General features: G+C 41.6%; 1 protein-coding gene across 2 annotated transcripts in view; it reads right to left on the bottom strand.

Annotated features, from left to right (window-relative positions):
* The window catches only part of ZMPSTE24 (zinc metallopeptidase STE24), a 48,960-nt gene that overhangs the window by 24,539 nt on the left and 7,812 nt on the right, over positions 1 to 16,609 (bottom strand). For both annotated transcript variants that reach the window (XM_067725637.1, XM_067725638.1), the window contains exons 3-6: positions 14,824 to 14,910; positions 3,630 to 3,746; positions 3,097 to 3,249; positions 1,603 to 1,744 (exon numbers count right to left, since the gene is read on the bottom strand). In XM_067725637.1, coding sequence (XP_067581738.1) covers positions 1,603 to 1,744; positions 3,097 to 3,249; positions 3,630 to 3,746; positions 14,824 to 14,910 — 499 coding nt within the window. The remainder of the gene's footprint in view (positions 1 to 1,602; positions 1,745 to 3,096; positions 3,250 to 3,629; positions 3,747 to 14,823; positions 14,911 to 16,609) is intronic.

The raw sequence follows: 16,609 nt of genomic DNA, 5'->3' as shown, positions 1-16,609 counted from the left end.
CCAAAGTCACACGGGGAATCTGTGCTAGAACTAGAATTTAAACGCAAACCTATTGGCTCCACAGCCTGACCTCTGAAATGCTACCCTCCACCTACTCAAATCTCGATTTTCCACAAAGTCCCAGCTTATGTTATAACCCTCCATAAAGCCTTCCCTGACTATTTCAGCTAAAATCATATAGCACTGATGGTATAGATCACATATCTTCTCGACTACCTCTACTGTCATAGCATTAGCATTCACGTTATCTGATTATAAGTGATCGGCAACTTAGGTTGCCCCTTCAGTAAAAGCGCCTCAGAGATTGTCCTACTATACTGATCATTGTGCTACTAGTTTAATATTATTAAAAGACTAGTAATCTCAGAGGCCAAAGCAGTAGTATGAATTGGCTTCTTTTTCTGCTATTTCCCCATAGACATGTTCTAATTGTGCCTTTAGTTGGCTGCCAAATGTCTGAGATTTCTATACCCTTCTCGTTGCTGTTAATTCATTCTTTCCAGTTGTGACCATCTCTGTCCTCCTGGACCCTGCAATTACTTCTCAGTTTCTACTCCTTCATCCGCCATAGCTACTTCTCAATGGTGATTTTTACTTTAGAGGAGGAATGGGCAAACTGTGGCTTGCAGGTCAAATCAAACCTGCCACTTATTTTTATAAATAAAGTTTTATTAGAAAACAGCCATGCTTGTTTCTTTATGTATTACTATGGCTGCTTTTGTACTATCATGGCAGAGTTGAATAGTTGCAACAGAGACCATGTGACCTGCAAAGCCTAAAATAATTACCGTCTAGCCCTTTACAGAAAGCATTTGCCAGACCACAGTTCAGAGGAAGCAAAACTGAAACCCAGAGATGCAAAGTGACTTGTCCAAGATCCCACAGCTGGTAAGTGGCAGAGGCAGAACTACACTCATTCATTTACATGGATTTTAATTTACAGATTCTGAAAGTCATGGTACCACACAGTTTTTCTTTGCATCTTTGTAGGTTTCCTTGAGACTTTAGTAGTCTTACACAAGCTAACAGATAGATAGCTTAATTTTCAAAAGCAATCATCAGAAAAGCAGAGTATAACTAATCCAAAATACCAAGTGGCACCAATCTTGGGTAATCTGCAGGTGAAATCAGAGTCCTGCAGAACACTGGAAGTTTTCTTGGTGGAGACAAAGCCAATAACATTGGTTTTGTTTTTGAGCCCCCAAACCACTGCCAAATGGAATCTAAGCAAGAGTCCAACTCAGTTACATATAGGAGCCAGGCAGGTAATAGAAGTGAAAAAATCAGTCTAATATTATGACATAGCAGGGAGTGATAAAGGCCTTGGTGCAGAATTAAAAACAATAAAACCAACCAAACATAGCTGCAGGCAGGAGCAGGACTTGGCATCAGGCCACCAGTTTCTATCCCTGGACTATGTCAGCAATTCTTATAAATCTTCAAAAGCCAAAATGTAAAATCCTAATCTTTAAATAACAAAAACAAACAAACAAAAAAAAACCCCAAACCAACTGATTTGTTCTTTTATTAAAGCTTTAAGAATAAACTAATCAAATAAAACAAATCACTCAAATAAAATCTTCTTACCCCAGGGAGCCTTACCTTGAACAACATACACCTTAGTCAAAGGGAAGTCAATACTCTTTGCCATGATTTCAATTTCTTGTTTAAGCTTTCCCTCAGGAAGAGGTGTGAATTTGTCAAATAAAGGGGCAATGTAATCAGCATAGATGGTGACAAGCACCTGAAACGCAAATATGAGAACAACCTATGAATATGTCCTTAAAGAGAAACTACTCTATACAGATTCAGTATTAAAACTATGTGATCCCAGCCCTGAGAACAGGGACCTTATCTTATTTGCTCTGGTATTCCCAGCCCGAAATAGTACCAGTACAGCATTCAATATCTGTTTGATGAATTAAATCAAAATGAATAGTCTCTATATGGTAATAACTGAAAAGCCAAATGGTCCATTCAAAACTATCTTGGGGATTTCTGACACTTCATGAGCCCATCATAACTTGGAATTCTGTCTTTCAAGGTAATCATAATAGACTTGAAGTGTTTGCTAAAAAAAGAACTACTAGAGCTTGACTGTGTGCTATTATTTGGTTTGCCTGCTAATATTACTGACCTGCAGTTCATAACTATACACACTGGTTGAAACAGTACTTCCTTAAGCATTTTGGGAGCATTTCCTCTGCTCTCTCTCCTGTCACTTCAATTTGCCATACAACATATATTTGTAAGTCCAATTAGCACCCATTTTCCAGTCATGATCCCACCAGCAGGAGGTGAAGCAATAAGCATCATGGTAATTCAGACTAAAAGAAACCTCACCATCAGTGCAGCTGAAGAGCTGATAGGACGTATTTTCTGGGGGCTGTTAACAGGCCATTTTGATTGTGTTGTAGTGTTTGTGCTGTGAAGCAGTTTGGAATATCGGAAAGAGAAGAGGAAAAGAAGATGTGAAGAAGGGACAATGGAGAAGCGGAGAGAGGAAAAAGGAGGGAGAAGGAAGAGAGGGAAGAAGGGGGGGCTGTGGGGGGAAAAGGGAAGAGGCAGGGCGACGGGGAGGGGCAGGAGGAGGGGGCAAGGGACAGAGAAGAAGGGGTAAAGGGCAAAGGGGAGAGGAGGAAGGGAAAGGCAGGGGAAGGAGGGCAGGAGAAAGCAGACACGTTTATGCTTTCTTTTTCTTATCCCGCTTACATCTATTCTCTCTCCAAAATATCCATGGTTTTTAGACACTGGAGCTCAGTCAAGAGTCATCAAATTGTCAAACTTAGTCATCACTCTGGTGGCAACTCACAAATGCACAGCCCCAAACTGCTTGACAACTGCATCATTAAAGGTAACTAACAACTAGCTTCTAGAATCTATAAGAGCCAGTATAAGGAGAAGAAAATCTATGGTCAGAGTCAACTCTCCCATTTCTATAGCTAAAAGCAGAAAACAGAAGGGGAATTTATATGAGCACCTATTTATATTTCTTCTGCTTCTTAAGAATCATTTAAATGCTAATGAAGATTAAATGACAGTTATCTCACCAAGGAACATTTTGTAAAAGAAAATCGAAACAAAGATTTCACTTACCAGAGACACAACTAGTGTGAACAGCCAGGCATAAATAAAAAAATAGTCTCCCCCAATTTTAATAATGTAAAGTAGAAGTGCAGACACGGGTAATAAAATGCACTGAGTCACAATAAACTTCTTGATTGCATCTTTCATGAAGAACCCCAAAGTCTGAAAAAATAAAAGGTCATCATGAGAAACTACGAAACTGCTTTTAAAATAACAAATAAGTGAATAGAAAGGATACATTATTAAAGCAATTTTAAAAATTAAAAGGCAGTGAGACTACATGACAACAGGTAGCCTAAGACAATAAGTCAATGTCTTGCATTTTATAGTTTAAAATAAACTCATTTAAATGTTATTAGCTGAAAAAACACTAGACATTAGTGCTAGAAGAGTTTATGGCAAGACCTTAAACTATGATCTTTACCATATCTTCAGTTCCTTTTCCCTCGATTAATTCATGCTCTAAAATAGCAAATTATGTTTTAATTATTCCCAGCAGAGGACAAAAGCACAAAAGAGAACATTTGCATTCTCTATTTTACCTGCTGATTGAAACCATGTTTTTCTTCTATCACAAAAGTATTATAAAGACTCCACGGCAAACCAGTCAATGCACTGAAAAGTGTAGCCAACAGCAGAAACACCAAGGACTGAGTGATCTAAACACAAGAAAAAAAGACGCAGTTTTTTAATATTAAGTCATTCTTCAAATGAAATATTAGGGAACCAATCAACGAGTATTTGCTGAGTATTTACTATAACTCAAGCAATGTGCTTGATTCTACGGGCCTGAAACATCACTGCTACCCTCAGAGTTTATTTGCAAGACAGGGAGGCACTAAAACACTTCCTCTTTTATTACACGGGCACCATATGAAAGTTAATTGAAGTCATAGAGACAAAAAGGTTAAAAGAACTTAAATTCAGCCACATATGCTGGTGAATTCAAGAAAGGCTTACAACACTGATGAGAAATGGAATGCTACTCTGAAGAAAGAGATAAATTAGTGGGACAGAAGAGGCAAGGAGGAATTCCACACAATTTGCAAAAGCAAGGAGAAAGAAAAGAGCACCTTAAAAGTGAAAGATGACAAGACGATGGGCCTAGTTGGGACCAGGCAGAGAAACATAATGGAGCATCAGGAAAGCTGGGCCAGGGCAGGTGGGGCAGAGTGTGCTAAAGTTTTAACAGAGCCAAAACTCAAGAGAGAAAATAACCCTCTAGAACTCCTTTAATTGCCTTAACAACAGGTCCTTAGGAGATCAAAAGCCAAGAACTGCCTCATTTTTCTTTACAAATATCTTTTCCTATGACAGTGGAGGATGAGGGCTAATTGGTATGAAGGGACTTGGGGGGAGGGGAAGGCAATGAAGCAAATAAAACCCTCGCTCTCCCTCCCACCACACCATCACTCTCCCTCTTACTCCCCAGTGTAAAACTGAATTCTTTTAAGTGTGAGTACACCACCAAAGCATATTTGACTTGGTAGTAAAGATGCAGCCACTATGTTTCTAAACATAGGAAGAGGGAGAAGGGAAGAGGAAAAGAGGAGATTTGTCTGGCTACAACATGCAGGGTGGTTTATGCCAGCATTTGTCCCCAGATGGGAAATGAGAAATTTTTTAAAAGTAGATTCCAGGACCTTCCTCAAAATTACTGAATCGGAATCCCATCTTCAAAAAATACAACCATATTGTATAGATTGTTTGAATACCTGTTTTACTCATTTAACATATCACGAACATCTTTCTATATCAATAAATATAGATCTACTTCATTGCTAATGGCTCCATTACATATATTTCCATTATGTATGTAGCATTCATTCCAATGCTACAATGAACCCGTTTCATTCATTCCCCATAAATTTGTAAAAGTGAAATGTCTGATGTCAGACTTTTTTTTTTTTTTTTTTTTTTTGTGGTACGCGGACCTCTCACTGCCGTGGCCTCTCCCGTTGCAGAGCACAGGCTCCGGACGCGCAGGCCCAGTGGCCATGGCTCACGGGCCCAGCCGCTCCGCGGCATGTGGGATCCTCCTGGACCGGGGCACAAACCCGTGTCCCCTGCATCGGCAGGTGGACTCCCAACCACCACGCCACCAGGAAAGCCCTGGTGTCAAACTTTGAAAAGATTTTTGATACAAACTGCCAAGGTGTCCTCTAGAAAAACTATAATAGTTTTCAGTCTGACAGCACCATGAGACTAGTTCCCTATCCCTCAACAATTCTGTCCTATGATTCTTTTAACTGTTTTTTACCCGATATGATATGATAGGCCAAAACAAAGAAAGAAGCACAACTCCTCGATTCTTCATTGTTGTATTAAAACACATTTCTTTGATTGTCAGTATGGATTTATATTTTTCATGTATTTTATGATCATACGAATTTCTTCCTTTGCCCATTTTTGTGTTGAGGTACTCAATTTTTTCTAAAGTGTTCTTTCGGGACTTCCCTGTTGGCATAATGGTTAAGAATCCGCCTGCCCATGCAGGGGACACGGGGTCGAGCCCCGGTCCGGGAGGATCCCACATGCCGCGGAGCAACTAAGCCCCTGCGCCACAACTACTGAGCCTGCACTCTAAAGCCCGCAAGCCACAACTACTGAAGCCTGCATGCCTGGAGCCTGTGCTCCACAGCAAAAGAAGCCGCCACAATAAGAAGCCCGTGCACTGCGATGAAGAGTAGCCCCCGCTCACCGCAACTAGAGAAAGCCCGTGCGCAGCAACGAAAACCCAACACAGCCTAACTAACTAACTAATTAATTAATTAATTAAAAACTCTAGATCATATTAAAATTTATAGTTTCTTCAGACTCACAGACTTAGAGAACGAACTTATGGTTACCAGGGGGAATGAAGTGGGGAAGGGATAGTCAGGGAGTTTGGGATTGACATGTACACACTGCTATATTTAAAATGGATAACCAGGACCTACTGTACAGCACAGGGAACTCTGCTCAGTGTTATGTGGCAGGCTGGATGGGAGTGGAATTTAGGGGAGAATGGATACATGCATATGTATGGCTGAGTCCCTTTTCTATGCACCTGAAACTATCCCAACATTGTTAATCGGCTATATTCCAATATCAAATAAAAAGTTTAAAAAAATTATAGTTTTTTTTTGTTTAAGTATTGTCAATGTATCTTTGTTTATATTTAAATACTCAATTCATCTAAGTCTTTCTTTTTCTTGGAGGATATAAAATTGGAATTTATTTTTTTCTCAGTTGTCCTAAGAAAATTTATAACCTATATATTCCTCACCAATCTGAAATGCCACCTTTATCATATACCAAGATTACATATACTTAGTTAGGCCTGTTTCTGGTACCAATACACTATTTAAAATTTATGATACATTTTAATATCTAAAAGTTACCACTCATTATTTTACTTATTCAGAATCTTTCTGGCTATTTCTCTGTCTTTAGTCTTTCAGATTAACTATAAAATGTTTTATCATGTGCCCTTCACAAGCTGCTCTGGGATTATATCTGGGCTCTATTCTTTTTTTTTTTTTGGCTGCATCGGGTCTTAGTTGTGGCACGCAGGCTCTTCGTTGAGGCATGAGGGCTTCTTTCTAGTTGTGGTGTGCAGGCTTCTCTGTAGTTGTGGCGTGTAGGTTTTCTCTCTCTAGTTGTGGCACAGGCTCCAGAGCACGTGGGCTCTGTAGTCTACGGCACGCAGGCTCTCTAGTTGAGGTGCGGGGGCTCAGTAGTTGTGGCGCCCGGGCTTAGTTGCCCTGCAGGATGTGGGATCTTAGTTCCCCGACTAGGGAATGAACTTGCATCGCCTGCATTGGAAGGTGGATTCTCTACCACTGGACCACCAGGGAAGTCCCTCTACTCTTTTTTTAAAGTTTATACATCTCTTCTTTAATAATTCACTGAAGAATTGTGATAAGGCACTGATTATCAAGTTTAGCATTCTGCACAGAATGTACCATTTTCTCCTTTTGAAAGTCTAGATTTTGCTCACCTGTAGTCTTCTGAAACATTCTCCATTCTCCCTAGTTTATCAACATATGCCATAAGTTCAAGTTCCTTCTGCACACTAACATATAAATCATCTACGTATGGAGCCTTGAATTAATTTAAGATAACTTGATTTCTTCTTAATCTCACTTATCTTATGCATAAATACCATTTAAAATGAATAATTCTATCAATAAACCATTTTTCTTCTTAAAGAAGATGAACAGTAAGTCTAATTCCCCAATCAGTAGGCTTATTCCCTCCTTAAAACACTAAGATTCCAAGAGCATTGTAAATTATTTTGCCTTAAACAGTAAAACAGCCTCTTAAATGGTCCCCCCGCCTAATATCAATCCCTCCCCTTTCGATCCATCCTAGATGAATCTAAAACTCCACTTCTCTACTTTAAAAGCTCGTAATGGCTCTATAACAGGGGTCCCCAACCCCGGGGCCACAGACCGGTACTGGTCTGTGGCCTGTTAGGAACCAGACCACACAGCAGGAGGTGAGCAGTGGGGGAGCGGGCGAAGCTTCATCTGTATTTACAGCCGCTCCCCATTGCTCGCATTACTGCCTGAGCTCCGCCTCCTGTTCAGATCAGCTGCAGCACTAGATTCCCAGAGCAGCGAACCCTACTGTGAACTACGCATGTGAGGGCTCTAGGTTGTGCACTCCTTATGAGAATCTAATGCCTGATAATCTGAGGTGGAGCTGAGGCAGTGATGCTAGCAGTGGAGAACAACGGCAAATATAGATTATCATTAGCAGAGAGGTTTGACTGCACAGAGACCATGATAAATCAATTGCTTGCAGACTCATATCAAAACCCTATCAGTGAGTGGCAAGCAACAATTAAGCATCTGGTGGCAGGCTTCACTGTGGCAAGTGAGTTGATGTACATCAATTGTACAGCTGCACCTAGTGGCAGGCTTTAAGTCAGAATCCGACACGTTTTAGTCTGCGTGTGGCCCGCCCATTAATTTATCTACTTCCATCCGTGCCTCTTTCCCACACTGCACACTTGTCTCAGCCACCGTTTTGGTAAGCCCACAAGCTAACCCTAGCCAGGATGAGTAAAAAAACAAACGTCATTGGAGAGCTTCTTTGGAAAGGGGGAAAGACCCAGTGATGAGACAGCAGAAGACTCTAAGACTGCCAACAAAAAGAAAGCTACATTTAAAAGAAAATACCAAGAGTCCTACTTAAATTACGGGTTCATTGCAACAGGGGATTCACATTCTCCAAGCCTGCTTTATATAATATGTGGCTACCGGCTATCCAATGAAGCCACGAAACCTTCAAAACTGCTTCGCCACATGGAGACCAAGCACCTGCATTGAAAGACAAGCCTTTGGAGTTTTTCAAAGGAAAAAAACCATGAACACGAAGAACAGAAGCAATTATTGAAGGCCACCACTTCATCAAATGTGTCTGCACTGAGAGCATCCTTCTTAGTGGCTAACCGCATAGCTAAAGCTAAGAAGCCCTTCCCTACTGGTGAAGAGCTGATCCTGCCTGCTGCTGAGGACATTTGTCATGAACTTTTAGGAGACTGCAGTTCAAAAGGTGGCACGTGTTCCTCTTTCAGCTAGCACCATAACTAGACGAATTGATGAAATAGCAGAGGATATTGAGGCACAATTGTTAGAGAGGATTAATGAGTCACCACGGTATGCAATCCAGGTTGATGAGTCTACCGATGTTGACAACAAGGCAACAATGCTTGTTTTTGTGCGATATATTTTTCAGGAAGGTGTGCATGAGGATATGTTATGTGCACTTTTGTTGCCAACCAGCACCACAGCTGCGGAACTATTCAAGTCTTTGAACAATTACATATCAGGAAAACTGAATTGGTCATTTTGTATCGGTATATGCACGGACAGGGCGGCTGCCACGGCTGGACGGCTTTCTGGTTTCACTACTCGGGTCAAAGAGGTCACTTCTGAATGTGAGTCTGCGCACTGTGTCATCCATAGAGAACTGCTGGCTAACCGAAAAATGTCACCTGAACTTAACAACATTTTGCAGGATGTGATTAAAATTATCAACCACATTAAAGTACATGCCCTTAACTCACATCTGTTCGTGCAGCTCTGTGAGGAGATGGATGCAGAGCACACACATCTTCTCCTTTTTAAAAAAAAAATATATATTTTTTTCTTTATTTATTTGGCTGAGTTGGGTCTTAGTTGCGGCGTGCGGGCTTCTCTCTAGTTGTGGCACATGGGATCCACAGCGCAAGGGCTCAGTTGCCCTGTGGCATGTGGGATCTTAGTTCCCTGACTGGGGAGCAAACCCGCGTCCCCTGCATTGGAAGGTGGATTCTTTTTTTTTTAAATATATGATTTATTTAAATTTATTTATTTATGGCTGTGTTGGGTCTTCGTTTCTGTGCAAGGGCTTTCTCTAGTTGTGGCAAGAGGGGGCCACTCTTCATCGCAATGCGTGGGCCTCTCACTATAGCGGCCTCTCTCGTTGCGGAGCACAGGCTCACGGGTCCAGTTGCTCCGCGGCATGTGGGATCTTCCCAGACCAGGGCTCGAACCCATGTCCCCTGCATTGGCAGGCTGATTCTCAACCACTGCGCCACCAGGGAAGCCCTGGAAGGTGGATTCTTAACCACTAGCCTACCAAGGAAGTCCCATGTCTTCCCTTATACACAGAAGTGAGATGGCTTTCTAAAGGTAGATCACTGGCCAGAGTTTTTGAGGTAACGAGAGCCGCTCCAGAAATTTCTTTTAGAAAAACAGTCACCACTGGCAGCACATTTCACTGACACAGAATGGGTCACAAAACTTGCTTACTTGTGTGACATATTCAACCTGCTCAACGAACTCGATCTGTCACTTCAGGGGAGAACAACTGTGCTCAAGTCGACAGATAAAGTGGCGGCATTCAGAGCCAAACTGGAATTATGGGGTCGACAAGTGAACACTGGGATTTCTGACATGTTTCAAACATTAGCAGAGATTTTGAAAGAGACTGAGCGAGGGCCTTCTTTCTCCCAGCTGGTGCATGATCACCTATCTCAGCTTTCGAAAGAGTTTGAGCATTACTGCCCAACCACAAAAGACCCCCGAACTGGCAAGGAATGGATCTGTGACCCATTTGTGAATAAGCCAGGTGAATTAACTTTGTCTGTGCTAGAAGAGGATCAACTGCTTGAGATCGTAAGTGACAGTGGCCTTAAAAGTGTGTTTAAGACGACTTCAAATCTCCATACATTCTGGATGAAAATCAAGGTGGAATATCCTGAGATTGACACAAAAGCACTGAAAAGCCTGCTTCCATTTCCAACATCCTGTCTTTGTGAAGCAGGGTTTTCTGCAGTGACAGCAACCAAAACGAGACCACAGAGACATAAGCAACACACTTCGGGTGTCACTGTCTCCTGTCACCCCCAGATGGGATCATGTAGTTGCAGGAAAACAAGCTCAGGGCTCCCACTGTTTCTGCATTATGGTGACTTGTATAATTATTTCATTATATTTTACAATGTAATAACAATAGAAATAAAGTACACAATAAACGTAATGTGCCTCAGTGGTTAAGAATCCGCCTGCCAATGCAGGGGACATGGGTTCGAGCCCTGGTCCAGGAAGATCCCACATGCCAAGGAGCAACTAAGCCCGTGCGCCACAACTACTGAGCCTGCGCCCTAGAGCCCACAAGCCACAACTACTGAGCCCATGTGCTTAGAGCCTGTACTCCGCAACAAGAGAAGCCACCACAATGAGAAGCCCGCGCACCACAACAAAGAGTAGCCCCGGCTCGCCAGAACTAGAGAAAGCCCATGCGCAGCAACGAACACCCAACATAATCTAAATAAATAAATTAATTTTTTTAAAAAAATGTAATGCTCCTGAATCATCCTGAAACCATTCCCCATTGTCCCCCCACCCCATCCATGGAAAAATTGTCTTCCATGAAACCGGTCCCTGGTGCCAAAAAGGTTGGGGACCACTGCTCTATAAGACTGCAAACTCATTATACTTTTAAAGATTTTCATAATCCAACCCCAAAATGCTACTTTTCACTACTCTTCTCTAAGACCCTTCTACTCCTAACAGACAACTGTGAGCTGGAGTTTAGACAGGTGACTGAGTTAAGGAAGATATTCTATCTGAAAAAAAGGAGTTGTGACAGTCACACTGGGGAAGTTGGAGAATACACAAACCTCCAGGAGTTTTTCTCAGAAGATCTCTAATTCTAATTCAGGAAGGAGAAAATATCCTAGGAATAAGATCTACTGGGCAGTGAGGGGAAGGGGTTTTGACGCATAGCTTCTCAAAGGCAACAAGATCTGGGCTCTAGCCCTATCAGTGAACACTTGAAGACTCCAGGACACAGAACATTATAAAGTGCTGCGCCATGAGGGCAGAGTGATCCAGACCAAAACATCCTGATGGCACAGTTCACCTCTTGTTTGAGATGAACCTATTCATTCCATCTTATATGTATAATGTGGCAACAGAACTCTGGAGCATCCTGAGTCATTAAGTTGATTACCTGCTGAAAAAGGCTGGGCCAAATATCACTGTCAAAAAATAAGGACACTGATTATAAGACCATTTGTTGGTAGTTTGGAAAGCAGAAAGTCCTGCCAAAAGACACACTGCCTATGCCTAAGGATAAGCTGAGGTCCACTTAGTTTTCTTCTTCTTTTTCTAGTGAAGAAATTGGTTTTAATTATATGAGAAGTAGATGTTCATTGCTGAATTTTCTTAAGAGATAAGCAAAAATAAGGAAATAAAAATTGCCAAAATTCTCTCCTGAGAAAACCACTTTTGGAATTTTGGTATATACTATTTCAGACTTCTTATAGATGTGGAATATGTGCACAACGACATGTGTACAAGGATGGGCACGAGTGTATGCAATTAAGAAAAATTGAACTGTACTTCCCTGGTGGCGCAGTGGTTAAGAGTCCACCTGTCAATGCAGGGGACACGGGTTCGATCCCTGGTCCAGTAAGGTCCCACATGCTGCGGAGCAACTAAGCCTGTGTGCCACAACTACTAAGCCCGTGTGCCACAACTACTGAAGCCCAAGCACCTAGAGCCTGTGCTCCGCAACAAGAGAAGCCACTGCAATGAGAAGCCCATGCACTGCAATGAAGAGTAGCCCCCGCTCGCCACAACTAGAGAAAGCCCGCGTGCAGCAACGAAGACCCAGCATAGGAAGGAAGGGAGCTGGGGGAGGCGGGCAGAGGAAGAAAGGAAGGAAGGAAGGCAGAGAGGGAGGGAGGAAGGAAGATTGAACCAATCTAAATGTTCATCATCAGGACACTAGTTATATTAAAAATCTGTATGGATATTCACACACACTTTTACTTACTTATGTTGCTTCATAAGTGACTTTTCCATTCAACAAGTTCCATTCAATAAGTTGTATAAAATAACAGCACAATAACATTTTTTCCCTGACTGGCAAAAGTTAAAAATCATGTATATAATAAGTACTGGTGAGGATCCAGGGAAAGGGTATTTTAGTGCTTCATACATTATGAAACAACAAAACCCAAAAAAGCTTGTTTCAGGTGGGAATGTGGTCAGCTGTTTCCTCTGTACCATGTACATTAGATTTGAATTTCTTTTTCTTTTTTTTGGCCGCGCCGCACAGCATGCAGGATCTTAGTACATCAGCTAGGGATTGAACCCATGCCCCCTGAGTGGAAGCGTGGAGTCTTAACCACTGGACTGCCAGGGAAGTTCCTAGATTTGAATTTCAATTCCAGTGTTATCATCTTCTATTTCTTTGCTACACTTTCATCCTTGTTGGCCAATTCCCTCTTTCAGTGATCCATCTTTGTAAAATGTCATGTGGATGTATAGCCGGGAGACCAGGAGGCAAGACGACTGCACGCTCTGAATCACTGAATAGCAGATGTGCAGTGACCAGTCACCAGCAGAATTTGAAAAGACTGACATGATTGGTCACTGCATGAGCATCTGTTATTTGCACAGTGATCTGTGAACTGAAGAGCTAGCAGGGAACTTGTACTTTATGCCTGTAACATACTGTGGTAACTGAAATTTAAACCTGCTGAGGGACTGGTGTTACTAACTAAACCATGGTAAGTGAAATGTGTGTATATCAGAACTGTGCAGAGTGAGGACTGCCAGTACCATGCAGCCATTAAAGAAAACAAAGATCTATATAAACAGACAGGAAGAGATCTCTAAAGCATTGTTAAATACAAAAATAATGTCTCAGAACATTATATAAAATATGTCCCATTAACGTAAGGAATATTTTTATATGTATGTATATAAATTGGGTTTATTCGTTCAACAAATACTTATGGAATACCTACACCATGATTGGCATTGTTCTAGGCACAAGTCACAGCAGTGAAGAAAATATGTAAGGTCTCTGTCCCCTTGGAGCTTAAAAGTCTTGTCAGGGTGACAGATAAAAAGTAAACGAATAAACAGTAAGATAAATGCAAATAGTGGTAAGTGCCTCTATAAAGAAAATAAAATAAGGTGATATGCTTCACTAAAGAGTGACAGAGGGGGAATCCCCCGGCAGTCCAGTGGTTAGGACTGTGCGCTATCACTGCCAAGGACCTGGGTTCAATCCCTGGTTAAGGAACTAAGATCCCACAAGCCACATGGCTCGGCTGGGGAAAAAAAAAAAAAGAAGAGTGACAGAGGGATGCTATTCTAGATGAGAGTGGTCAGAGAAGGCCTCTCTGAGAAAGTGACATTGAAGATGGGAACTAAAATAGGAGCCAGTCATGTTTATACAAAACCACCTTAAATTTTTTATGAAACAATACGGAGAACATGCAGTTAAACTCTAACAGCGCATATAGCAGGTCAGGACAGAGTCTATAAAGATACAGAGATATCACAGGAAGAAGAGGTCTTAAAGAGTTTGGCTCCTTTAGAAAACGGTACACAGAAAAGGGATACAGGATGAGCTGAATTAAAGCCCAAGGTACCTACATGTATAGATAAGACCCAACATTTCAAATAAACAATCAGGAAGGAGAGAACAGACTTGGCAATTTCCAAGAAAGAATCAAAAGCAGTGTCCCAGCATCCGTTACAGGCAGAAAGTCTCAGGTCGAAGGCTTTGATTCCAATAACTGGAATTCCTGGAAGAGTGGGCAGTCAACTCAAGCAGCTCAGTGGAGATTCTAAGAGGTATACTCTCTGTCTCTGTTGAAAGTATCTGCTAAGCATGTGTGGCACAGGGTATCTGCTTAGCGTGAGTTCAACATAATTCATGCTTCCCCTTTCATAGAGTTGTTCCCAAGAAGCAGCTGCCTGCCAGAGACTACATTACTCAGCTCTCTTGCATCTGAGACTAAATGGCTGGCTCACCAATGAAATGTGAATGCCAAGGACAGGTATCCCTTCGGAGCCAAGGGAGTTAAGAAGGGGATGTACTTTCTTCACCCTCTCATTCCATCTGCCTGTTGGATGCAGAGAACTTAGGGGCACTTAGGGAATGGCAGAGCCATATAAGAAGAGACTGGGTCTCTGACTTACCACATAAAAGATGTCACCTGCTGACACCCAAAATACTCACACTGGGTTATTATGTGATTAAGAAATAAACTACTGTAATAAGCCATTGAAATTCTGGGGTTTGCTACAGTAACTTGCATTATGCTAACACAGGTCAACAAGGACTGCAGAGACAGAGAAGCCTAATAACGGTAGAAGCCAAAAAATTAACTTTAGTAGAAAGCTGGCCAAGGAAAAAGAAAGACTGACAAATATATGCTAATGAATGACATACCTCATATTCTGGTCCAAAGCCAGCATAGCCACAGAACCGCCCAGAGAGTCTCCAGAGATAAGGGATTCCTCCAAAGAGAAGAATAAGCTATAAAACAAAGCACATGTTGGTCACATTGAAGCAGTACTAGAAACTATCATATGAAAGTATGTTAAAAAAAGAGAGAGATCTTATTTAGGATAAAATATGCATTTAGACAGATACAAACCAATTGAGATCCTAAGTTTACACTGTTAAAAGGTTTTTGCCTGTACACTTTATACGGATGAACTGTATGATTTGTTAATTTACCTCAATAAAGCTGTTTAGAGAAAAAAAAAAACTTTTGTCAAAAGACCTTAATAATCAGGAACTAAGCTTAGAAAGGCTAAGCAACATGTCGAAAATCCCACAGCTAACAAGTGAAAGAAATGGAATTTGAGCCAGGCTTTATGGCTCCATAGCTGGCTTTTCCTTGAAAGGAAATAGCCTCTTGGTTAGGACAAAGCATTAGTATCGGTGTAAGTACAGAGTCATGTCCACCTACCATGTTGGGGGACAGAATGAGCTATCAGAGCCTTCTCTGGGTCAGGAAAAAGTGAATCCTGAGGTAGGAGTCAGGGTATCATAGGAGTAAGGCACTTTCTCAGCACCACCCTTTGTCTTGGGCAGATAAAGCGAACACAGATATTCACCAAACCAATAAGACACATGAATGAGGGAGCAGCTCTTAAAATGTGAAAAGAATACATGCTTACAAAACACGACTTCTCACAACAGATACCAAGTTCGTGGAATCATTTTGCCCAGAGGAGTCAACGTACTGTTTCTTCACTTGTGGAGCCCCGGAGTGTGATCACACTCCTTGGTTAGAAGCACAATATTCCCATCCATTCAGACATGGTTCCTTGTGGCTTTGAGGGGTTTGGGCACTATCATATATTTCTTAGGTGTCCTTCCAATCTACTTTCCATTTTTATATATGTATCCATAAATAATAAAGCGGTTTACATATGCTTTTTAAGAATATATATATATATATGTGTATATACACACACACACACACACACACACACACACACACACACACACACAGGGACTTCCCTGGTGGCGCAGTGGTTAAGAATCAGTCTGCCAATGCAGGGGACACGGGTTTGAGCCCTGGTCCGGGAAGATCCCACATGTCGCGGAGCAACTAAGCCCGTGCGCCACAACTACTGAGCCTGCACTCTCAGCCCACGAGCCACAACTACTGAGCCTGCATGCCACAACTACTGAAGCCCGAGCACCTAGAGCCCGTGCTCCGTAACAAGAGAAGCCACTGCAATGAGAAGCCTGTGCACCACAATAAAGAGTAGCCCCTGCTCGCCACAACTAGAGAAAGCCCGCGCGCAGCAACGAAGACCCGACGCAGCCAAAAATAAATAAATAAATAAATTTATTTAAAAAAATTTTTTTTAAAAAGAATATATATATATACACATATAAATGACATCATATTGTATTTATCATTCTACAACTTACTTTTTACACTCTACACCTTTTTAGACCAATATATGGTGAGTTTTAACTCTATTTGGTATTATCAGCTTTTTCTTTAAAGTGTTTACATCAATTTACACTCCCATTGCCATACTTGAGCATTCTTAATCACAATCACACAATCACACTCATACTTGATGCTATTCATCTCTTAGACTTTTACCAGTATGCAGGGGATTGATACAATACCATGGGTCGCAAATATGGTCTCTGGACAGCAGCATCAGTGTCGCTGGGAACATGCTAGAAATGAAAAGTCTCAGCC

The sequence above is a fragment of the Pseudorca crassidens genome, chromosome 2 (genome assembly GCF_039906515.1).
Source record: "Pseudorca crassidens isolate mPseCra1 chromosome 2, mPseCra1.hap1, whole genome shotgun sequence".
NCBI classification, from domain to species: Eukaryota; Metazoa; Chordata; class Mammalia; order Artiodactyla; family Delphinidae; genus Pseudorca; species Pseudorca crassidens.
This window is presented reverse-complemented; position numbering and strand designations above follow the sequence as displayed.